This window comes from Ixodes scapularis, unplaced genomic scaffold (assembly GCF_016920785.2).
Source record: "Ixodes scapularis isolate PalLabHiFi unplaced genomic scaffold, ASM1692078v2 PGA_scaffold7__128_contigs__length_106722199, whole genome shotgun sequence".
In the NCBI taxonomy this organism is placed as follows: domain Eukaryota; kingdom Metazoa; phylum Arthropoda; class Arachnida; order Ixodida; family Ixodidae; genus Ixodes; species Ixodes scapularis.
This window is the reverse complement of record NW_024609882.1, coordinates 36,235,638-36,261,024: the sequence shown is the minus strand read 5'-3', so window position 1 is coordinate 36,261,024 and position 25,387 is coordinate 36,235,638. Positions and strand designations below refer to the sequence as shown.

General features: G+C 45.4%; 2 protein-coding genes across 2 annotated transcripts; one reads left to right on the top strand and one right to left on the bottom strand.

Moving 5' to 3' along the window:
• Nucleotides 1-213: 213 nt before the first annotated feature.
• LOC8028532 (neurofilament heavy polypeptide) lies at nucleotides 214-4,784 on the top strand. Its single transcript, XM_029988220.4, has 4 exons — nucleotides 214-376; nucleotides 1,716-1,800; nucleotides 2,683-2,809; nucleotides 4,218-4,784. The coding sequence occupies exons 1-4, from the start codon at nucleotides 351-353 to the stop codon at nucleotides 4,373-4,375; spliced, it is 396 nt and encodes a 131-aa protein (XP_029844080.3). The 5' UTR covers nucleotides 214-350; the 3' UTR covers nucleotides 4,376-4,784.
• A 2,174-nt stretch (nucleotides 4,785-6,958) lies between these two features.
• Nucleotides 6,959-23,486, bottom strand: LOC8028533 (glycerol-3-phosphate phosphatase). Its single transcript, XM_040218178.2, has 8 exons — nucleotides 23,357-23,486; nucleotides 23,141-23,208; nucleotides 18,651-18,743; nucleotides 17,829-17,969; nucleotides 17,110-17,172; nucleotides 14,321-14,471; nucleotides 9,491-9,635; nucleotides 6,959-7,455 (listed from the first exon to the last, which is right to left on the bottom strand). The coding sequence occupies exons 1-8, from the start codon at nucleotides 23,451-23,453 to the stop codon at nucleotides 7,284-7,286; spliced, it is 930 nt and encodes a 309-aa protein (XP_040074112.2). The 5' UTR covers nucleotides 23,454-23,486; the 3' UTR covers nucleotides 6,959-7,283.
• Between the last annotated feature and the right edge of the window lie 1,901 nt (nucleotides 23,487-25,387).

Genomic DNA, 25,387 nt, shown 5'->3' with positions numbered 1-25,387 from the left:
AAGGAGGACACACGTTCGAAAGAGAGAACGGCGGAACCGGCGGAACGGCGCGCGCGCACGTTTCCACCTTTCCACTCTCACCGCAGCAGCCCGTAGGAAGCTTGTAATTCATAGGAAAGTGTTTGGCGCGAAGCCTACCGATCGGCGATTGGTCAACCAAGCTCGCCGGGTCGACTTTGAATGGCTACTTTCAGTCACGTGATACTTCATATAAAAGCTTTGTTCCGCCATTTTGAGCGGCACAAGTCTTGCACTGCTCGTTCGTGCGTGGTTGTCGCTTGGCTTCCCTCAGTTTTGGGTTCTTGCGCCGCTTAGGTTAATTTATTTCGAACAAAACAAATCGCTTCACAATGCCCGCCACACGCTCAAGGCCCAGGTAAGTCGTACCTCCAACTCTCCGCGCGCTACCTGCCCAGCATCGCGAAGTAAAAGCTACGTATTCGCGACCGATTGCGCAGTGCTACCGGCGATCTCGAGCTAGGCCTAACGCCGGGACAAAGTGCTTTGTTGGTTTGGCGACATGCGCTCGACTTTACGGCACTTTTTTGCGCGTCGAAACGAGTCTAAAATCGACGCTGTAGTCGGGTTGTGCGACGCACGATCAACGGCGGCGATTTTGACCCATTTTCGGCGTCGTGCCGGCTACCGGCTTCGCCGGCCAATCCGCGAAGCCGGCGGCACACGCACGTCGTGTGGCCTTCGACTAAAAAATTTACCGGTAAAGCGAGACGGTACGCGCAGTGCATCTGTTAGCTCACCGTCTGCGGTTCCGCGTGTTATCTTTGCCGCTCGATTGCTCGACGGCCCAACTTACCGGTTTGGTCTCAACGCCGTCGCAACGCTCGTCCATTGTTTCGGCGAAACCGGCGCCGTTTTTTCGTTCTCTTCTCCCTTACCTATTTTTCTCTAAGCGAGACAGGTTTGTTATGTTGTTATTTTTTTTTTTTTGCGTGTATGTTTTACGTTTTGAAGCGCTCGCCACGTGAGCGCTTTGCGGCGGGGGCAGAAACAAGAACGCGTACGCGGTCTTCCGGTGGCTTTTCCTTTCGGCGTGACGCAGCTAAGCCTAGCGGCCCGGTGAGAGCGAGCGCCCGGCCAGATTTTGGCGCCAAGTGGGGCGCCCCCACATCGTGCGCATGCGCGGTAGAATTGCGCGCGCGTGCGGCGTGTCCGTCGTCTTTGGATTTGACTTTGTGGATTTGTCTTTGGAAACGGAAGCGGAAAAAAGGAACAGAAAACGTGTTTGGAGGGGAACGAAGTGTCGCGATTGGTGGAAGTCGGGTCTCCCAACATCAGCGTTGTCTGACAAAAATGCGTGGCCGCCATTCCATACTTCATCTTACGTCTCTTTCCATTGGCTCTTTCGTGGCTGCAAGGTTAAGGTTTATTTTTTTTTTTTTCCTGTGTGTTCGTAGCGCTGATTTTTCGCGCCGGCTTCTCTGGCGGAGGCAGCTTATTTTGGAAAGGCGTTGCGAAAAACATGATTTACGTTGTTTTTTTTTCTTTCTGTTGGACGTGTGCGGCGCGCTCTCGCTTTTGCGCCGGACTTCGCAGCTTCGCTTTGACTTGAAAACAAAAAAAGATAGAAGCGCGGGAGCGTGCGTCAGTAGACCGGCTGCCGACGCGTTGGTTTTCTCTTGTTTGGGCTTGTGGCGAAATTGCATTGTATCAGAATGTGTCAAATTGACGGATTGCTCGTTTGTGCGATTCATCAGCACCGAGCAAGCCGAGGTGGTTGCTGAGGAGGTGAAGAAGGATGTTGAAGCGTCTCCTGTCAAGGAAAAGCCAGATGCCAAAGAGGTAAGTGACCTTAGAATTTTACTCGTCTTTTTCTTTTTTTTTTTTGCGTGATGTAAGTAGTTATAATGAGAGCACATTCAAGGAGCAGTTGTGGTAGCTGTACGCTGTTCTCAATGAACTCGTTCAAAGGCTAACCAGAGCACTCCAAAAGGCATACGCAGAGTTGAGGCTGAGTACCCGTGATAGTGGATTAGTGGGAATTCCCTGGCAGTGGGAGTCTTTATTTGACTGGACATTTTACAGATGGGCTTTCCAGAGTATTAAATAGAGCCTTTCGTCATCTATGGCCCGCTTCAGATGGGGCAATTACAACCAGCAACGATGCCGCAACTATGAGATGCCATCATTTGATTTTTTTTTTTTTTTTCACTATTTAGATTTATGGTTACATGCCATAAACATGTTTGAGAATGCTCACTTATCTTTCTAATACCAAGTCTTCAGTTATCATCCGCTACGGGGTGTCATGCAAAAATATAGCGTCCCTGATTGGCTGCTGCCGCTTCAGACGTCTTTTGAGTTGTCAGCGTTGCTCGTGCGTTCCAAGCCCGACCCTATCGGCAATTCGTGTCGATCTAGGGAACAACCGAAGAGTTTTGCATATCGTGCTGTGCAAAGTGCTTACATGCCATGAATGCATGTATGTTACAACAATAACTGGTCCTGAATTGGCACAAGTATCTTGCATCTTAAGGGAGAAATATATTAACTTTGCTATTATGGAGCAGTGCCCTCACTCTTCAGTGTTTGCCCTGCTGAAGGGGTAGGAGGTGGGCGGAGCTTCTCCTCAACTCTTAGCTTGTTGTCGACTAGTATGGTTGCAGAGGTCACAGGTGTGCTTCTCTTGTGTTAAGCCTGTGTGTCCTTTCTTTGCGCTTTCAGGAAGCCAAAGAGGAGGTGAAGGAGAAGGCTGAGGAGGTGAAGAAGGACGAAGAGGAGAAGGAGGCAAAAAAGGAGGACTCTGCAGAGGAGCCTGCGGAGAAGGACGAGACGCCCAAGACCAATGGTGGTGAGTGATTTACCCTCATTTTCCAACAGGTTTATGGAATTTACAACAGTATTGCTGTCAGTTGACACGGACCGCCATTTGCATGACTATTTCGTGTAAATCTGGCTTTCATCGTGCTGTGACTAAGTAATATGTCATGGGAGTTCGCAGATTGTCTGGCGGGAGAAATGTCGGCTCCTGTTCCCGAAAAGCTGTGTAGGCAGCGAGACAATTGTCAAGACAGTTCTCCTTTTTCGGCATCAGGCTTGGGAGCTAGATGCTGTTTGTAGGAAGACGGGAACCTAGAGTGGAGAGCCTTGTTGATACATATTGAAGGTTGCAATGATTCCATACTTGCTTCTTACTTGGGTGATTCAAGGAGCAGCCAGGCTCTTTAAATCGACTGCCAAAATCGGTTTCTTAATTTACCGCGCTCCGACTGTGCAGCGTTGTCCACAGATGGTGCATTTTTTCTGTAAAATTTGCAAAGAGCAAACTTACCTGAGGGAAAAGGTAAGAAAGAAAAAGGCTTAGCTCCTATGGAAACTCAGTAAAGCCTCCGGTCTTCAAACAATATGGCGCCACTTCGCACTGGATATGAGATGACGCAAGCGGTCGCAACGCCAACTGCCACTAGTGAACGAGCATACAGCGCCGAGAACCAGTGTCGTCAGCAAACCATCGTTTAGAGCGAGCGAGCTTTTCTGATATCACTTGCCAATGCATTATTTTATCATCCTTACTAATAACATTGGATGGACAAGTAATCAATTCAAAAAATGGTTTGCCAAACTATTTTGACTGCTTTTTTTTTTTTTTTTTTTTTTTTTTTTGTGCTTTGCTTTTGGGGTTTTTTGCTGTTTCTGCGACTCTCCACCTGCGGATTGTGCGCCACTTTTGAGTTTAACCAATTGTCTGCGAAAGACGCCGGCCCTCTCTGACATGCTTGTTCGTTGGCGGCAGTTGGCATTGCAACCGCTTGCGCCATCTCTTGTCTCCGTGTGAAGCGGCGCCATATCGTTTCCAGAACGATGGCTTCGCTGCGTTTCCATAGTAGCTAAGCCTTTTTCTTTCTTTACTTTTCCCTCAGATAAGTTCTCTTTGCAAATTTTACAAAAAAAAAAAAAGCAGTCTGGGCAACGCTGCACAAAATCGTAGCGCGATAGGTTAAGAAACCAAATTTTGCGGTTGATTTAAAGAGCCTGGCCGCTCCTTGAATCACCCAGTTTGTTTCACCATGACTAACAAGCGAACATAATGTGCCCAACTTCGTCACGTCGATAGGCTCTTCAGGGCTGTTGCCTTTGTCATTTGGGAAGTTATGGCGAGACAGCATAACTGACATACATGCTGGCAAGGAACACTAAATGCCGTTCACCTGTTAAAACGGAGCCTTTTTTTTTTTTTTTTTTTTCCCCTCTTTATGCAGCTTCCGAAGCAGAAGAGAAGAAAGACTCCCCCGAAAAAGTTGAGAAGCACAAACTGGATGACACTCCAGTGGAGGGCACCCCTGAGAAGAAGGCGAAGGTAGAGGAGAAAGTGGAGGAAGCAGCGAAAGAGGCCGAGGCGGAAGCAGCCACAGCATGAGCGCAGTCCCTCCTCGAGAGAACTGCCCGCGAGACAGAATTCACCTTCAGGCCGTCCCCCACTCCCTTCTTGTCCCCGTTTTCAACCCCACCCCATCCTACGTGCATTTACAAACTGACAAGGGATATTCCCAGCCCTTTTACATGAGTTGGGACTTGAATGTACAAAGTGGATGTGCGTTTTTCTCGCCCCCTCTTCACACACACATGCTGACCCCGCAAGATTGAATCTTGTCTTCAGTTCACCAGCGAACTCCCTGCGCCATTACGTTGATTTTTTGTATTGCAAGAGGCTCTTTTTTTTTTTTTTTTTTTTACGTACATGCTGTCATTTGTTTGTTGTGAAGAAAACGCTAGTTTGATTGTACAGTTTGTCGGGTTCAAATAATAAATTTTTTTTTTCTCCATCACTGTTGGCGTTTTGGTGTGGTTATCATGGCCCGTCGAGTTCCTCATAACTCCGGGTTTTCTTTTTTTAGTGGTTTGATTGGATGCTGTAGTTGGCTTTGGAAATTGGTTTCGTCTAGGTGTTCCCAATGAATAGTGCAGGGATGGTGATTGCAGCTCTGCTGAAGTATGGTGCACAGAACATGCAGTGTGCTGTCGCGTCTGATGTGACAATCTGAATTTCAAATTGGTGTCACTAGCACATGCTATCACAAGCGTGAGGAACGTTTGCTCTGCTGCTGTTGACTGCCGACTACAGTGGAACCTGGCAAGTTGCTATGGCTCTGCAGAGCTGTATATGGGGAGAGTTTGGCCAGTTGATCTTGCCGCTGTAACGCCTTCTCTTGATTGGGCCAGTCGACGGGTGGCACGGAGCGAGAGGCATGAGCGCATGCGCCTGAACTGCTCCCAGCTGAGCGTGGAGGGCTGCCATTTTCATTCATTTGACCGAAGAATTCGTAGCAGAATCCATGGGATAGACATCAGAATTTCGGTTTGGCAGGCTCTGGCAAGAAAATGTGGTTTCTTGGTGGCTTAAAGGGCAACTGAGTAAAGCTTCTCAATGTTTGAACACTTAGGCAAAAGAGAGAGAAGCCCATAGCAGTGCTCTGCGCCGACAGCATTTCATCATAAAGGCAGTTGTCCTCTCTTTGCTCCCTTTCTCGCTCCTTCGGCGCTCTCCTACCCTTCCTTTTTCTCCTCTCCAGCGCCTTCGTCGCCACACCCACTGGCCAGACTCTCCACATATACGGCTCTGGCCCTGATGAGGTAATGATTGGAAGGCAGATTTTCGGCTGGAAAAATTGGTTACTGTTTTTTTTTTGGTGTCCACTTAGAGAAACTTGAACACTAATGCAGCAATGGTTGTAAAGGAAACGGTCCCAACACTGGTTGAAGTGCTAACCTTTCACCATGAAGATTATTAACATTCTATTGTTATCAACCAAAGTGATTTTGCTGGACGAAGGCAGGTTGCTCTGGCTTCTTTCACAAGGTTTATCCGATACCGACCCTCGGTGAGTGCAATGGTTGTAAAGGAAGCGGTCCCAACACCAAGTTAGCGAGTTCTTGCTAGCCTTTTGCCATGCAAGATAACTGACATTCCATTGTTTTCAACCAAAGTGATTTTGCTGGACGAAGGCAAGTTGCTTTTGCTTCCTTCACAAGGTTTATCTGACACCGACTGTAGTTCAAAACTAGTCTAGCTCCGACCTGAATGAAACAAATGCTTGCCAACTGTTGTGTCCTTCAAGGCAGTCAATTTCATAGATTTGGAAACGACACCAACTGGCTTGATGCTAGTTAATAAGCCTGATAAATGTGCAAGGAGGAGGGGGGGGGGGGGGGGGGGGGGGCGGGGGCTTTTGAGAAGAATATTTGCCTGGGCTGAATTTCATAGAAATTCGTGTTTGGTTTTGTATGTTTGACACCCGCACACGTTTTTTCAGTTAAAACTGGTAACTATGGTCTGATGATGATGTACCCTTGGTGTGCATCCGTTCCCCGGAGAGTTCTCATTCTGTTAAGCCGTTCTTGCTGCGAGGACTGTTCTAAGATAAGACAAATTAATGATGTGAAGTACCGCATGCAAGTTCAGTCTCGAGATCCATTCCACCACACTATACTCCGCGACAACTTTTCTTGGCTATGCAGTGGAAGGTACAGGCCCGCGTCCCCTCTCCCATTTTGAGTGTGCGCGGGCTCTCCTCCTTTCCCCGGAAATGGGGGAGGAGGAGAGCCTGCGTACACCCAAAATGGGAGAGGGGACGCGGGCCTCTACCTTCCACTGCATTGCCAAGAAAAGTTGTCGCGGAGTATAGTTTTGATGAGAGGCTTTCAAAGTGATTTTACATAACTGCACATGCGAGTCGTGTATGGTGAGAGTGGCATGCTGAAGAAATGTGCTATTGAAGGCACAAATTCGAGTAAAATGAGTTCAGGACGATCTGTAATTAAGAATTATTGCTTCCAAGATTTCTTTCCCAGGTGTCTTCCAGACATCGGCGTTCCTTGACAATTTTATTGTCGCCAAACTTTGTGTCTAGACGGTGCTGATCTTGTATTAGGTGTGATCTCGGACTTCTTTCTTAGGTGTCTTCTTAGACTTCTCAGCTTCCCTCAGCATTTAGATGACAGAGTCGGTTGTACTAACTTTATTGTGGCTAATGTTTGTGCCTGGACAAAACCATTCAGCATTAGGCTACACACAAGTGGCACTATGCTATTTTTTTTTTTTTTTTTTCACTAACGTAATGATGTGTTTTGCTTGCCAACACCACACTGTTGACAAAATGAAAAACGACACATTCATCTACCTTAAATACACTGGCGATGTTTCATACCATCTTCTCTGCTACACTGTTCCCATTGTGGCAACCGTGCAGGCTCATAAATTATAATTTTTTACCGTCGCAAGAGGCAGCTATAACAAGGGGTTCGGATTGAACTCTCCGCAGCTACAATCATGCGAGCATGTCCACAATGTCCCCGAGCGTGGGGACGTAGAAGTCTGGCAAGTCGTCCAGTTTCCCCTCTCTCACGTGGCGGCGCACATCGTCGAGGCCGTGCACCCCGGAGCCGACGAGGATGGTCTTCATCCCCGCCCTCCGTCCCATCTGGATGTCTGTATTCAACCTGCGTCGGTCAAGAGGGTAGGTATTGGCCGAGCATTCCTAGTTTATTTACTACGGCGGCTGTTAGTGGGAACCTCCCAGGAAAAATTGCGACGTCCCTCGCTAAAGCTCCTGCTGGCTCAAGCATTCACGCGTCAAAAAGGCGCAGACGAATCTTGCATGCCATGTGGCTAGACCTTGGAAAGTTTGTAGCAGGTCCAAAGAACGCGACATTCGGTTACCGCTTGCCGAGGACGCTTGTCGCAGACGGAGTGCGGATAGGCGTGGGAGTGAAAGTGAAAGTGGAGTGGAAATTCTCGGAAGCGTAGCAGAAACGTCGCCAACGCCACAACAAAGGCAAATTGCGTAATCGCCAAGCTGCTGTCATTGGCACGGTTTGCGTGATGGCGTAAAACTTGATGCTTTCAAAATGCAGAGTGCATTTTGATGGAAGGGAAAGTGAGATTGATATTGCGTTGCCGTGCTGTACAGTTGTTGGCTAAATTTAACGGGTTAGCGTTTAGCTAAATTTGGCGGGCTAATTGCCGCCCGAGTTCGGCAGGGCACCACTATGCATTGACGGGGCATGCATAATTGTCTTTGCGTACATGTCGCCATTGTGCCTGCAGTGCGTTTCCGACTGGCGTGTTCCCCATCCTATCCCGTCCGTACATCAAAAGGGGTCTCGGAAGTGGTGGCAACAAATGATGTCGCAGAAGCCGGACTGTAGTGCCGTCTGACGTCGCGATCCTGGCAGTTTGTGCCAGGACTCGCAGCAAAAAGTATGAGCATTGTGGCGTCGCGACTCCTGACTGCCAAAGTTACCGTGTGCTGTCAAGCTGGAAAGCAAAATGCAGCAGAACAGGCGTCTGCCGCCACAGCTTACGATGTTGTTGGGCAGACACCAAGGGAACGCTTTTCAGGATGCGGTAGACACGCCAGTGGGAGACTCGTTTCATGCACCATCATGTCGCTAATTCCAAAATATGTGCAAAGACTTTGCCACGTCTGCGTATGTGTCGTTAAAGGGCCCATGAAACAAAATTTGGACTGGGATAAATGAATTTAGACTGGGATTTTACTAAAAGCATATCGCTTACTGGGCCAAAAGAAAGAAGGCAAAAAATCATGGGATTTTACTAAAAGCATATCGCTTACTGGGCCAAAAGAAAGAAGGCAAAAAGTCACAAGCCTGACTTTCAGTACAAAAATTTGAAAACACAGCGGACCATTTCGTACCACCTTCCCTTTGAAAGTTCTCTGCCTTTCCACTGTGATACATCCGCAGTACCCAGAGCGCGTCACCTTGCCCAAACGCACCTCACATGATACCGGACCTCACTTATTCCCTTTACCCCTAAGCTTACAGTGCGGTGGAATCTATGCGCTTGCCGGACCAATCAGCCGCCTCCCTTTCATCACGTGACCTTATTCTCTGCGCCTGGGAATGCATGAGAGCATGATCACGTGGCAAAAGTGTGGCTGGCCCACCGAGCACGTAGCTTCCATAGCACTGTCAGCTTTGGGGTTAACGGAGTGGGAAAAGCAACTTTTGTTCGAGTTTTGAGCGACGGGCTAATCTTCTAGGAAAGGAATGGCGGTGTCCGGGTAAACAAACAAGGGTCTGAGCAAGAGGAGACTCCCTCCTTTCAGTCTTCTTCAACTGTTTGATACAATGCACGATTTGAGAGTTGAGGAGGAAAGCTAAACAGGAAAAAATTGAAAAATTGTTTCATGACCCCCTTTAATGCATTCTGCATGTGGGGCGTCCGAGTAGCAGATAAAAGAAGCACCTTAAGAAGAGAAACGAGACGACACTTTGCGAGCGATGCAGTCGAGTTGTTGCACGACTGCATGTCGCACGCTAATGTTTACATAAGAGCATACCGGCACGACGACTGTTCGCGTCGAAACTAGCTGGAGCCGAGGTCCGGCTCGCCAACTGCACGTTTGCAATGCGAGTTTTCACCCAATTCTACACCCAGGGCGACATTGCCACCTCCCTCGTTTCGACGCGTTGATGCAACAGGGCTCGGGATGCATAGAAAAATCGTCACCTGTCTCCGATCATCACCGTCCTGGCAGGATCCAGGTCTGGACACCGGAACCTTATGCAGTCCGTCATGAAGGGTTCCGGCTTCCCGACGACGATTGGCTTCCTTTGGGATGCCGTTGTGACTGCTGCGACCATCGTACCGGTACCTGGAGCGTGGCATGTAATCCACGTCAATGTTAACGCTTTGAGCGTGTTTTTTTTTTTCTCCTGCATGTCGAACAGAAATTTTGATGCCGTGCAGAAAAACTGTAACATGCTTTATGAATAGGGTCCTTTGTTTTTGCGTAAAACCCAATATTTCCCTATGTTTACACCCCGATTGTGTTCCTTGAAAGTCGGGTTAAACCCAACTTTTGCCCAAATTCGGAGATTGAATTCCACCTTTTACAAATTAGTCTGCTCCGAAAATCTTTTTTTTTTTTCGGAAAGAAAGGATTGGTAGGAACACAGGCTCCAGACCTCTGAAATTAGCCTAGATTCTGTTGGCCTCGATGTTCTGCAGTTACATAGGTCGATCCCCAAGACGTCGCTTATGTCTTTGTGCCCTTCTTTCCCTTTCAACCAATGAAAAAAAAAAAAAGAGAAGGATGAAAGACCACTCCCAAATTTTTGTTTCGAAAGAGACGGCAGCATTTTGTTACCGTCAGTCTGAAACAATATTAGAGAGTTTAAGGGAACCAGAATAAAACACGGTCGATGGACCAAGCGATCGGTACCTTGGATCAGGAGCTCGAACCAATCATTTTCCATGAAACTGCTTTTAGAGAACCGCGTTTGCAGACGGTTCCAGATGATCGGTACAGGTCGTGCCCCCTGGTGACGGAAATGTGCAGCGGCTTCATAGAGTGGGTAAAGAGGCGGCATGTTTTTTGGGGGAGGAGTGTTTGGTAATTTCATAGAACTGAAGGAAAAACATTTCCCTTTTCATAAATAGCCTGAAACCAATTTCTGGAACTAACTATAATTTGTCTCGCCTTGCTGGAATGGGAGCGCTAAATGTGGTGGCAGTATCTCCATTGTGACTGAACAGTTGGTCTGCTAAAGGAGCAGACAATCTTCGCGGCAATCATGGTGCTAGAACTTTTTGACTATAGTTTGAATTGGTTTTCGGCAACAAAAATCTAGAAAAAGTTTTTTCTTTTGTTTTTGTTTGACTTGGCTACCCCAAAAAGGAAGTTGTTGACGGCGATACTACGGAAGTTCGACCTCGCGTCGATGGCTGAAGTGGTTGTGCTACGCCAACTTTGCTTCCACAAAGCCGACGTAGCTCATCTTCACTTCGCTCTGCAAATTCCGGACAGCCTAACCGATAACGGCTGGGTCATCGGACAGGGTTTAGACCAGTGTCGTCGGCACCTTGACCAAAACGGGAGAGCGACACTTCAACCAACTAAGCCAGGGGTTCTCAAAATTTTTCATCCCAGGGAACCCCAGCAAGCCTTAAAAATCCCCCCCCCCCCCCCCCCCGCCTTGTTGCCAACTGATAATACTGGGCAATAAAGGCATTTAGCCAGTGAATAAGGAGGCAGAGAGGTTAACCTGGGGGGCACAATGTAAAATATATATCCATATTAGTGTAAAGGGTGAGGTTGCTTTGTACGTAACACCAACTCAATTCATGACTCAGTCCATTGAAGGTTAAGGGGGGACATGGGTCTTATGAGGCGAAAAATTCCTAAAACTTCATTTTTTTGAAAACGGCGATGTTGACCGCTACAGCTGTTGCTTTTCTTAATCTACCAGGTTCTTAATTATGTGGATGAATATTTTAGTTATAAATCAATTTATAATGTCTATGCAGGCTGAATGTGCATTGAAGTCAACAGTAAAACACCGTTATCACAAAACACAAATTTGGGACTTGTTGAAAATTTGCAGGAGGGGTATCTCAGCATCTAGGGCGGATAGAAATATAACTTTTCCCGAAACATGTAGCAAAATGTGTGAAGCATACAATGTTGAGAGCAGGTTTCTTAATATAGGCCTAAGAAATTTCTGATTTCATCTTTTATTTTATTTTTTGTCGGACACACATTGAGCACTGATCTTCAATGTGTGATAAAACCACTAATAATGGCTTAATCTTAAAAGGTGCTTCCAGCATTGTATTCTCTACAGATTGTAGTATCTAGCCATATGTTAAAGAAGATATTTTGTTGAGTAGTTTTTCCCTATTGTTCCTCCAAACAAAGGCAGGTGAGTTTTAATTATCTTAAGGACAATTCTACTGACTGAGAAAATGACCAGACATTTGAAATCGGCACAAAAAGCTGAATAAGCTAGTGCACTTTCATTGGGTTTGGTCATAAAATAAAAAAAAAAAAAAACAGTGTTCCCCCTTAAACTGGGGAGGGGGGGCACTGCAATTTGGGTGTTTGCGGAGCCCCTGAGACCACCTCGCAGAACCCCTGTATTTTGCGGAACCCAGTTTGAGAATCCCTGAACTAAGCCATGCCACATCCCCACAAACTGAGGCAGACAAACAATACGATTCTAAGAAAGCGTGGGCATCTCATTTACATTTGTTTTCTGTTTTATTTGTCGTGAATTCGACTTGATTCTCTCACCGCCACCATGACATTTCTTCCAGGGACAACCATGAATGCTTTCATTCACGTTTGAAGGTTAAGCAAGCCTCTTCCCACAGCGAAACAGCCGTTCTACAAACAGGTCAAGGCTTTTCTGCTGTCAGCCGCTTTGACCGTACGATCACAGCTTACCTCGCACATGCGCAGTGCATACCAGAGAGCCGATTGTATTATTTCTACCACATCTTTTGTGCAAAAACTGTTCCCTAAAACTATTGTTGTGCATTGCAAATGTATGCATAAGCTGTGATGTTGAGAGAACTTTCTCTCAATTCAGATGTGTCCAAAGACCAGACAGGACTAGGACGGAGGCCGAGATGCTGCTCATGCGGAAGATTATGTAAGCAACGAGGATTACGAGAAATCGAAAAGCTCAAGGGAGCTCTATGCCATGCTCACACCTTATGACATGAACAAAAAAAAAAAAAAAAAAAATTTGGCCAAAGTTTTAAATTTATTTCTCGAAAATTTGGATTTCTCACCGATTACCAGCTTGGAACTAAGCTCCCAATATTTACCGAATGTTTGAAAAATATAAAATAGTAAACGAAGGGCTCTGTTTGTGACCTATATTGATTTATAGAAGGCACACTGATATGTAGGCTCATTGCTAATTGTATCCGTGTCTCCAATCTAGGATATTTTTCTCGAATGATACTTCTTGAGACTGTACTGTGCAAATTGACACACCGGCCTCATGCTTTGGGGTCAGTCTTTTCTAGTGGCCTTAACTGACATCTTTTATTCGGATCTGCGACTTTCTTATCAGTGATGCAACCGTTTTTGTACTTCGAGTAATGACCGCTTACAATTATCCACTGACATTCAGAACCTGTGCAATACATGTAAGTTTTTCTTTGCTCAATGGCAGTCGCAGAAGCAATTGAGAAAAACAAGCAGATCCGCTCTCCAAACCGCATTTAAATATTGTTGCCAAGGGGATCGCAAAGCTTGATGATGAAACCCTGGGGACTGCAATTGCTGCAACGCCAATCGTGCAATGCCAACTTTGTCATCAGGTTTTGTAAAACAGACTGAAAGAAATTTGTCCACTTTTATCCTTCAAATTGCATGGCGACAAAGAAGCTTCTTGATTAGTGGCATTGCAATTTTTTCGTGTTCCCCGATTCCTCTCAAAATTGTTTAAACACACCAACAAACATCGCTGGACTAGTAACGCAGATACTCTTTTTTTATTTCGGTCCTCGCAGTGTTTTTAAACTGAATGTCTATATTGGCAACAATGAGAAGGTGATGCCAGAAGCAGGTCACCGCAGCAAAATTTAATTCCTACTGATTACAAGAAATTTGACGGCGTCAAACGAATGCTTGGGAAGCTTGTTCAAGCACAAGACAAATGGGCAGCATACTCTGTTTTGTAGACTGCCTGCTCGGCCTGCAAGCCTGCCTGCCAATGACGTCGTGGCAAGTGTGGGTACATTGGAACGCTGCTTTTGGCATTGCCTTCACTTGCCAACTTCGCAGTAACTATTCTGAATTTAGAAATACAAGATAGCATTTGAGATAGGGTAAAGGCTGTGTATTCAGAAAATGTAGTTACTTTGGATAACTCAATAAATTGTGCATTCGAATCGAAACTTTGCTGGAATCGCCCAGGGTTCTCTTCCACCAACACATGCTGCGACCAGACTTGCGCGGTAGTAGTAATTGATTACTTTTTTGAAGTAATCTTGTAATCATTTTATTACATTTATTAGGAAGTAATCAGAAGGGTAATCTGGTTACTAATGGAACGACTAAAATTACTTGGAACTGTTACTATTTTTTCCCTCCCCTTTCTAATAGTGCCCTTCGTTCAAGTTTCCTACCGAGAAATCCTCGACTCAGGTCGCCGACAGGAGAATAATTTACCGAAATTGGTGGACCGAGAAGGTAAGTAGCTTATAATTCGCCGATTCTAATCCACTAGTGAACAGAATCAAGGACATTTTTTCAGACCGGCAGAAGAATCAGTCGTTTCGAAAATCCGAGGTAATCAGAAAAGTGACGGCCACTTTTTCATGCAACGGCCAATGACTTCTCTTCTCGAGTAATCTAATTGAATATACTTTGTAACCAAAAGTAACTAATTATACTCAATTACTTTCTTCGAGTAATGTGTATGAGACTGGCTGCGACCAAACTTTGATAACCACCACAAGGGCGTCCCTTCAAACTACTATCATTATTATTAAAGGTTGTCGCCACGCGGCCGTGGCGACTCTATGCCCGCTGTCACCAACCTGGCACCACGATGCTCTTGTTGGGACACGGGTAAGTCTCGTCGGTGTTGGTGGCCAGGAAGAGGCAGTCGGGGTCCTTGAGGTAGGTGGCCGCCTTCAGGCACTTCACAAAGCCAATGTGCTCGTCAAAGCCCACCACCACAGCTTTTACCTGCAGCAATAAACATTTGGGTGCTTCGTGCGAATACCAAATGCATTCGGGAATAAGGCTACGCATTACTGCCGCACCAAAGAAATTTGGGGGTAACAATCGGGTGTTTTCGTCGCGAATTTTGGGAGCCATGTCTTCTTTTATTCTCGTTGGCAAGTCTGCTTGCTTGCTCGCCGAGCCTTTTTAGCGGCCAAACATTGACCTTTTATGCCTCGTATGATTGCAGCTGCAATCATCCGAGGCTCTTTTATCATATTGTGAAATAGTCCATTTGGAGGAGTCTCGAGAGACAAATGTTTTGGTTAGGGAGAAAGTGTGTCAAAAGCAATTTTGACAAAACCTATAGTCACATTTAGTTATTACAGGCACCTCCGTTCCCTTGAAAAATTGCTCATAATGCGAGTTTTCCCACAAAGACGTGACAAAAGTGTACTTATTTACCCAGTTCGTCCCGAAAATATTGTCTATATAGCGAGGTATTCATATTAATGAGACATCGCTGTAGCAAGATTGATTATGGCAGATTTCTTCAATACGCTACTGACCACAAAACATGGGAAAAGTTTGGTACAAGGTCAAAAACTGCCCCCAGGGGTGCCACTGTCCTAGAGGGGGAATTTCATTTGGCCACCCCACTCTCAGTGAGCCCCTAATCCTCAATTTCAAGTCTTAAAAAAGAAAATTTCTTGTACACCGACAATTATCTATGTCTGTAAATGATCACTGTGTGCAAGCACCGGTCATTCTTTATTGATCTCTAATAAGAGAACTTAGAAACCGGCTTATTTTGTTAGTCTTTAAACAAGACGGTATTTTTGCGAGCAAAGAGCCAGACAATTGAGCTTGTTCGGGTTCGCCGTGCCTCTGCTCGATTGCGCTACTTGCGGCGTCAAAGTTTTATGGCAATAGCGGTATTGAGGACTCATTTTGAGGCAAGGAGAGAAGCGAAGAATGATATTATTTCAAAGAATGTTGCAGAAAAGGGGGGTTTGATCAGTCGACCAAGCACACAGAGCCAAGGACGTTTACTTTCACGGGAAACGCCATTGGTGCGACGACGTATTTCCACGTTCTATCGGCGGCTCATTCGTGGTGCGTTCGAAATTCCGACGCCGCTTTCCAGTTGCCAGACTCCCAGCGGCTCTTGGCCCTCTCATCGATGCCGTACATGGTTGTGCACCAAGCTCTCCCGCAGCGTTACGGCGAAGCTTCGTGACCAGCACCGTATTGAAAGACCGGTTATAGTTTCCGAGTTTTCAGTAAATACCGACAAACCCTGAAAGTTGACTCTTGAGCCGATTTTATAGAAACTGAGGTTGACTGAAAAGCCTGAAACTCAAGCTGTTCTTAAATGTGGAGAACTATACCTTTACGGGAAGGGATTCTGTATCTACGGATTCATTTTGCGCCGAACCGGAATGCAGTTCCCCTGAACCCTCCACGGGGCCACTTCCTTGCTCGGAACTATACCCCTCGTATCGTTTCCTTCTCTTACAAGTGCCAAGTTGGCACTTGTAAGAGTGCCAACTTGGCACTTTTACACTTTTACTTGGCACTATTACAAGTGCCAAGTATATTCGGGTATGCGCATGTTGCCTGGAGGTCGAGGGATCCCATGTCCACATCCTAATTTCTCCAGCACAAGCCCGATAAGTGCCCAATTTTTGTCAGACGTCGAAAATAGAAAGCAAAAAACACCAAACTTGTGGGGGAAAAATTAACCCCCAAAACACAAAACCTTGTATTCCATTTCGGCTTCAGTCCAGGCGCGGCCAACACTACAAGCTCGTGGGACCAATGAAATGGCATCAAAAGCACGAATGACTAGGCCTTTTCAGTTTACGATTGGTTCGGCGGCAATGGAACACGTACAGAGACGTGACGAACACCATGATGGTGCGCTTTTGATGCTGTCCAACTGGTACCGTCGGCTCCATCTAGACTTGAGGTGAAACGAAGTATAGTTATAGCCACTGGCCGCAGCCGCTAAGGTGCCGTAAAATACCAGGCGGCCATTTGGCACGCTCGGCAATGCTTGGGATAGGTGAAGGCTTGCAGAAGAATGCATACTTTGATGCCTTGTTCGGGAGAGGGGGAGGGCACTGATTAGGGCGTGGGCACATGCTTGGTGTGTTACGGTACTTTTGAGAAGGAAATAGGAAAGATATGCGTACAAAATGACTTTCAGGATGGCCGCATTTTGTGCCCCAAAAGGTTGCACCAACTTTTACGATTGTTCGTTGCTGGCTTAGTAGACATTTTATCAATTGCAGCAAGGTTGTGGCGGCAAATGATGGGGCTTTTAACGAGTAGCACTTCGAAATGCCTCTGTGCTTACTACCGCGTTCGATCGAGAAAATGAAACCTGGTTTTTCAACCTGCATAAAGAAACTTTGCATCACAAAAAGCTGCTACACCTTTTTTTGCAACTCCGTGACGCTAGTGGCAGTGATAAAATGCAAAAGTTTGAGCATGTAACATTACCTAAATCAAAACACAAAAAATATATATATATATTCTCAGTGAGTTTACGTTTACTTAGGCCTCGCTACATTCCGACGAACACCAATATGAGTAAGCGAGACGCGTTCAGAGTGCCCATATAAAGTTAAAAATGGCGCGAGTGATCCACACTAACCTCGGGGTTTGGTGTCATCTCCTCGACTGCCCATTTCAACCAGTCGTTGGGGGCCGGGTCTGGCTAGATGGAGAAAAGCGACACATTGCCAAGGCTGTTTTAACTTGGCTTTGATGATGTGGCATTAGATATTTACACTGATCAGCCAAAACATTATGACCACCCCTGCATAGAAGGAATGAGCGTGCGTGGCTGACGCGCCATCTACCATCTTCTGGGGATGATGGCTGCCAGGGAATCGGAGGCGTCATTTTGTCGAATCTGCAAGCATGTGGTGAGAAAGGTTGCTAATCTGAGTGACTTTGACAGATGGCAGACTGTGATGTCAAGATCACTGTTACACCCGTTCGTGGCTTGCCTTCCCCACCCGAATCGGAATCTTCCAACAGGACTATGCTCCATGTTGCTAGGCCAGAATTGTGCTACAGTGGATTGAAGAGCATAGTGATGAATTCCAGTTGACGTTTTGGCCACCTATCTCATCAGATATTGTAATCTAAGGGAATTGTGCAACCTGCGTTTACAAATCTGGTACAATCTTATTCGTAACTTGTAGAATTCATGCCAAGATGGGTTGCAACTGTTTTGAGTACCAAAGGTGATCAACGTGGTATTAGGTGGGAGGTCATAATGTTCTGGCTGATCAGTGTAAACTAGCCATGCCGTGGAAGGCGGGCTCTCATTGGAGGGAGAAAATTAGTATGAAAATTTGGACTGACCCCGATGGGTGCACACACGGTAAATCCACCATCAACGATTTCGCTCAAAAAGTCTTTCGTGCCGATAAGATAAATTTTTCCGCTGAAGTTGATCTTCTTGAGGTATAACACGGCACAGTAGGGGGCCGTGAAAATGTCTTCCTGCAAACAAAAATGCAAAATTAAAGAAGGGTTTATGCACACTTGAAATAAGACATTTAGCACCTGAAGGCTGTCACGAGCCAGCGAACACAATACTTTGTCGCAAACATTTTGAAAATTTGTTTCAGTATCTGTTTTGGTGAAATATATGCAGTGTCACACCATAATACTTGTTCAGAGATGTCATTTAGCCTGCTGTATTTGTCACGTTGGCAATAAATTTCTACTCTGGCCGTTCTGTGCCATCAAACATGAAGTTCCATGCTGAAAGTGAGTGACAGTGACACATGGCACATGGATGTTCTGTGTGACACTTCGAAGTATTAGAGGGTAACTTAAATCTACATATCAGTAGCATGGTTTGAGTCTACTTATATGTGGTGTGGGCTGGGTGGGTGGGGTGTAGGGTAAGGGGGAGAGAGGTTGACCTCTTCCTCCACCCTCCTCAAAATAATTTTAAAATTCTGGCTATGCCTGTGCAACACGTAGCAACAAGTATTTAAAGATGTCTCCTATAGTTGTTTGGAAGGTCATCTGTATGTCAGGATATTCAGAGGGTTGGAAGTGTGCCAAACAGCACGGTGGCAGTGCGCTTTAAAAATACCCGTGGATGCAGAGATACAAACTTGCAGCCTTCACAAGTGTTTTGGCTGGGAATGTGTACCAGCAGGGCATTCTCACCAGCCTGGCGTCGAAGTTGAGTTTCTTGCATTTTTCGACGTAGCCTTGTCTTGACTTAGAACTGTTGTTGGTCACGTAGCGCACTTTTTTGCCCTGGAGATGAAAAGCTCAAGGTGAGGGCAACGCGGGGAAGACGAAGGATTCTGTAATACTCCAAGAGATGTCTTTATTCTTTACTCATGAAAAACGTGCAAGGCCTATACAGGCATTATAGCAGGGGAGCACAATGCATTAAAAAAAAGATCCACAGTCTCGCGGCAGACCACTTCCGGCGGTAATGAATTCCATTCTGCGAGGGTTCGTCAGAAAATGAGTGTTTCATAATGTTTGTCTTGGGGAAATATGGCTGAACTTTATAACAATGGTCTGTACGAGCAGAACGGTAACGTGGTGAATGCAGGAACTTTGCAGCACAAATTTGTTTGGTTATGATAAATTGAATAAAACAATTTGAAGTGCAGCCTTTTATGCCATTCACTTAAATTCACCTATCCCAGTTCCTTTTTCATTTCAGTTGTGCTACTGAAATGATCATATCTACCCAGGGCAAACCGAGCAGTAATAGATTGAATATGTTCTATAGCACTGATACAAACCTGGTAAGGCGGATCCCACACATGACAGGCATACTCTAATATCGGTCTGACATACACTTTATACGCTGCCTCCTTAAGCTCCATGCTTACATGTTTAAGGTTGCGCTGTAAAAAACTGAGCCCTGCCTGCCTTGGAAATGACACTGTACGCTTGCGCTGTCCATGTACCGTCTTCGGCAAATATAACACCTAAATATTTATAAGATGGTTCCATTCTAATATTTTCATTGTTAAAGGAGTACTGATGAGTCAATTTATTATGTTTTCTTGTGAAGCACACATGAACATACTTGCTAGTGTTCAGTGACATCATATTGTTACCTCACCATGATTCAATTCTTTTAAGATCTCTCATAAGCTGTGTGGAATCCATTTCACCAGACACTGTGTTGTACAATGCACAATCGTTGGCAAATAGACCTATTTTCGATTCAATTTTTTTGTCAAAAAAGTGCTGCCGTACTCTTCAGTTGTGCTAGAAGACTTACTACATTGCTTAGTTCGAAGTGTGTCTCGGATTGTAGATAAATTGCTGCACAGTGCGCATATCCAAAGAAAAGGTTTTTCTTTTCATTTTCAGTGTTTTGCTTTTCTTGCTTTTAGTTTTGTATAATGTGCACACTACTGAGGCCAAGAGCTGCTTGTGTTCACAGTAAACAGAACCATAAGCAACAGAACTAGCTTCAAGCGATCTGAAAACTGGTTTTGCAGAGCTATGTCTAGCAAACAATAATGCATCTAATGTCACGACTACATGCTTTCGCCAAATCGCTAAGTCGAGGGGTTGATATTGCCTGCAGAGATTTTAAAATGAGACTCAGTTTTTGTTTGAAATGATATCTGGTGCAATAGACCATATGCGAAATCGTTCGAACTTCTGGCAACTCTGTGCGCTGTTATCTTGGTTGCATCAAGATTCCTCTACTGTTTGTCAATTTCGTAGTATTGTCGGTAGCAATCAAGGCCTACTGCTCGCTGTCATTGATCCTAACCCACACCTGCAAACTAACGGTTACTATTGTTTTACGCTCTTTTTAAGCATGTACGTGCTCGTCGCCCTGCGGATTGCTGGTTTCTCGCTGCAACCAATATGGCGGACGTAAACTTCAGCTTGAAATCTGGCTTTGAGTGCTGCAAGGCACGGGCGCCTAGTTTTCTAAAATGCTTTCTTTGCGCGAGTGCTTGTGTGAGCGAAGGATTCTTCAGAACAACACATTTCGAAACCTCGGCCTTTGCTAGTGCTGAAGCCGACTGGTGAGACGAAGCATGTTCTTCGGAACCCCACCAGATGGCGCTGTGCATTTTGCACATCGTCCATTGTCAAAGTATATTTTATACTTGTTGCAAGTGAGAGCTTTGGTACATTTATCTGAGTATATTTTAAGTTTCTTACAAGCAATAACTTCGGCAGGGTGTCCCCCCAAAAAATGTACAGCGTTTTTTTCACGGCAAAAATAAACCATGCATCACTAAACCAGATGTAAAAGTTTAAGAACTGACCATTATCTCAAAAATAATTTTGCCCGTTTTCGGTAACTGGTGCCATCCAGCTCGAGAACTCTGTCAACCACCATTTTCCCACCGAAAATTTAAAAAAAAAAATCAATAACTCTGGAATAAGACAACGGTTACTTCTGAAACTTTGGCATCTGGTTCGAACCGGTGCAGGTTCGCCTCGGGCGGTGCATAGTTTCTTTTTGCGGTGAAGAAAAGAAACCCTGTAACATTGTTTTTGGGACAGCCTGTACATTTTTTACATATTTTTGAACCTCTCCTGTTGTGGCCTTCGAGCAAAGGCCGACGGTATTGACAAGTAAATGTAACAAAAATAATAGGCAATTTTAGCACACCGTTACCGTATTCCGCATACCACACCGCCGGAGCCTTTAAAGCATGGTTTAAGGCTCCGGTGTGTTTAAAAGCATGCTTCAAAAACTCGGGTAGTGTGCGACACAGAACACTATGACGGTTTGCTAATAGCGCTGTCATTGAGGAAGCGGCTGGGCAACACTGACTGTCAACACAAGGGAAACATTTTTCCGGCAACTCTGTGACATTGAGACATCAACTGTTGCAAAATGTGTTTTTTGCTACCCGGCAACCGTGGTGGCTGATTTGTTCTCCGACAGTTGGAAAACTCTAAATCGGACCGAGCTGACAGCACGGACATTCAGCCATCTTGTTTATTTATCTTCTTTCGTGTGTGGTGCAGCATCGCTGGAAATGTCCAACAAAATTTCAGTGCGTTTGAAGGGCCGAAAAATTGCCACAAAATGACTTCCACCAGTGACAGATACGAAAAAGTGTCATAAAAGGTGTTTTCCGGTTCCTATTTTATAGGAATGATCTTCACTCGCTGGCACCCAAACCAAGGAAGACAACATCACTGCTAATTTCATGATTTATGCCTGGCCATGAAGCCGTTCTACGTTTAATGATGATATTGTAACGTTTCAGGACGACCTCTCTAAATTTAATTTCTGAGTGGTGTAACGCATGGCCCATGTCCTTAATAAGAAATGTCAATGCATGTGCTTTTCTCGTTCATTGTCTTGTACTTCTTTCATTCGTTCGTTCATTGTCTTGTACCTATCTTGTACTTCTTTTGAATTCTGTCCCCATTGATCATACTAACCAATACAAATATTTAGGCTTGCATGTCGCACCTTATCCATCATAGCATACTCATATTAAAACAATTATATCCTCTGCGAATCGCTCTCTAGGCTGCATTCGCTGAAATTTTAGATCCTCACCTGAAAACCTAAAACCTATTTTGTACACCACTATCGTCCAACCTAAATCGGAGTATGCGTCCTCCATCTGGCATCCTCATCAGAAAAATCTAACGGACTCTATTGAATCCGTTCAGAACTGTGCTGCTCGCTTTACTTTTAATGACTACTCTTGCACCTTAAGTGTATCATCATCTCTTCTTCAGTCTTTTACACACCTTTTTTGAAAATATCTCTTCTAAACCCGCCCACCTACATATCAAGACTGGACCATCCATGCAAGATTGACCGTCCCAAGTTATTCAAGTCAAGCACACCAGCATTTCCTTATCCCTGAAACAGTTGTGGACTGGAATGACCTCTTGGACGCCATAGTTACCATACCCAACTCCAAGCGATTCCGACTAGCCCTTCAAAACCACTTGTACTAACCAACTCCCCTCTATAACGCCCCCGAGGCATTGAGGGTATATATAAATAAATAAATAAATAAAATTCCCATTTCTAGTGTAAGAGATGCTAGTGAACGTTGTACCTCAAAAGGGTTTGTGTAGATTGGTGCTCAGTCGTAATCATGTAAGATCAACTGACGGTGTGGCCGTCGCAACATTCGGACAAACTTTCAGAAATTTCAAACAAGTTTACGTTACTCCAGCTGCCACTTTCAAGCCCCAAATGTCAATGATCACTTTTGGCACCGGTTGTTTTCAAGCTCCTAATTTTGCATCGCTCGCTTCTTTGGTTGGTTTTTAACAAATTTTCAATGAGTAAGTATGCATGTTATTTTTATAAATCTAGGAACATGTGAGTGGATCATATTCGGCAACTCAAATCTTAACTGATTCTTTAAATATTCAAGACGGTAGTTGTGACATTCTAAACTGCACACTAGGCTTGAATGCTGTTAAATAGCATATGCCAGAGCTGTCGTCGTCGCTGTCGTCCATGTTGCACTTATGTTCCCGCAATGTGACAGGTCTGTTGGTCAACAAAGTCAACGACCAACATGTTGCCCGACTGTTGATCAACATGTTTTGTTGATGCTGCCGTAGTGTTTCCTCAAAATGACAAGGCTCAATGAAGAAGAAGAGAAAAAAAAAAAAAAAAAAAAAAAAGGAAGGTTAACACGATTTGAAGGATCGAAAACAGGGATACGTACAAGCTTTCGGAGTACGGACAACGCTTCCGATGAACCCGGAATGGCGTTATTTCCTGACCAGAGCACTCCTAGAAAACGAAAGAATGAATCTCGACCGATTTCGAAATCGGCGGCGATGGCATTTTCAAGGGCATTCCGGGAGGCCTTTCATGCGAAGTTTGACAACATGCACGTTGATACAAATCTCTCAACTCCACCGAGGGAAGGAACGCTTACCGTCGCAATCACTGAGAACGTAGGTGATCGACGGCAGCAATTCATTTTCGAGAATTTCTTTGGTGAGCAGACGACAGCGGCCAAGGCCGTTCGCCATTGCCGTCGCGGCTGTCACGTGATGCTCGATGACGATCACCTTCAGCCTTCCGCATGTTCGCGAGGCTTTATAAGCTTTATTTTGGCCTCCGGCCACGGTGCCGCCAGCAAAAAGTTTGATGGTTTCGGTATGGTGATGGTGACGAAATATCTAGTGGTTGTCGCTTGTGCTTTGCCCTGCCAAATACCACGCGCCTTCCAGGCACGTAGATTCCACCCAAAAAAGATCCGCGAGTACGTGCGAAAGAGCACGACGGAAACCGCGGTTCCCGCCGTGCTCTTTCGCTCCGCACGGTCGCTCCAACGCTTTGACGCGCCGGTGTTGACGCGCACTGGTGGCTGCTTTCGAAATCTCCAAAGACAAAGTATGCGGACCGTAGACAGCGATCAAGTGTAGGTGCGGTGGCTGCATCCAAAACCGCCGACGCTTGGGAGAACAGACTGGCTCTCCGAAGGCAATTAACGAACCCCTGCGCTAATGTCGTCGAAAATTGGCGTAGCAACAACAGCAATTTCGGCATCATTCTTTTTTTTTTTTTTTTTTTTTTTTTACTACAAGAGATTATTTTAAATAAAATACTGCGCAGGTTTCTCTAAACTCCTTTTCCAGTCTGCTCCCCCGGGAAAGGTCACCAGGCACCAGAAGATCTAGTAATGGCGCCACAAAATTTGCAACAGAGACAAAAGGAAGGAACCCAGGGACAGTAAGCGCTAGTGAATAAATTAACTTCTCTTTCAACTTTCAGGCATGCAAAACATGTGGCTGAATAAACAAGCAGCCAAACACAAAATGTAGGTTATTATAGGCTGACCACTCCCCAGCGCCTCGTGTCGAAACCAATATCCGAAAACTATAAACCGCCGGCTCCCAACTGCTAAAGTTGTGCGAATATTTCGGATAGTAGTTGCCAGTAATAGGAAGTGTTGGCGTGTTGGTCGAAGCCACGGCCGCTGCGGGTTGCTTAGTTACTCTCCGCTAAGCGCGCTTCTCACCCAGCACCGGTGCACTGGGGAGAAGCGATATTCGCGGAACTCGCCTCGAGCCTGCGAACCTCGCTTCGCCGCAGCACAGCTGCGTATTAGGGGAAAAGCACACCTTCCAAAGATAGCTTACGAGCTCGTCTAAAAAAGATAAAAAATGTAATGCACTATAATATATAAAAAAAAATTAGCTTGAAGTAAGATTGCTACTTCTGTGTAGGCCTCAAACTAAAGGCAGGCTGGTTCACACTAGAGTCACTAAATAAAAGTGACTCTAGTTCACACAGCTGTTTTATTACCAAAATATGTCACAAATGCCACGTGCCAGGCTATCTCCTTGAACTGGTAGCCACGCTTCCTGTGAAGCACAGACGTCGCTCGTCGCTATGTTCTATAGAAAATAGTGCCATTGCCTTCTGTCTGCTAGCCAGACGCAACGACCAAATCCCGCAAGGCGATTGGCTAATCGGCCTCGGTTGCCATGGCAATCGCCATTTCGGTCCATTCAATTCATTGAAGCCTCGTTTTGAACCAGTCGCACCAAGATTGTTATGAAGCATTGTACTGCAGAAAACGTTCCTCTCCCCCTCTCCCCCCCCCCCCCCCCCCAAAAAAAAAAAAAAAAAAAAAAAGGTTTTTAGCACTGTGCATGCAATCCTCCACATCTCTCTTGTGGTATTGTTGTTCTTGCATATTTCAAGGCAGGAAAGATATTATTGAATGCCTCCTAGCATCGATGCCGCAAGTGGGTGCGGTAGGAAGATGAACGCCTGTTTCGCCAGTGTGCGATAGCAAAATTCAGTATACAATTAGAAACTTCTTTAAAAAGCTACCTGTCATCAGCAAATTTAGATTGGTCCTTCAAGAATCGAGAGGTTAAGGAGAAAGTGCCTTTTCTATGAACCAAAATGGCGACCCTACGGGGAGCTTGGCGTTACTTTAACAGGACCCAGC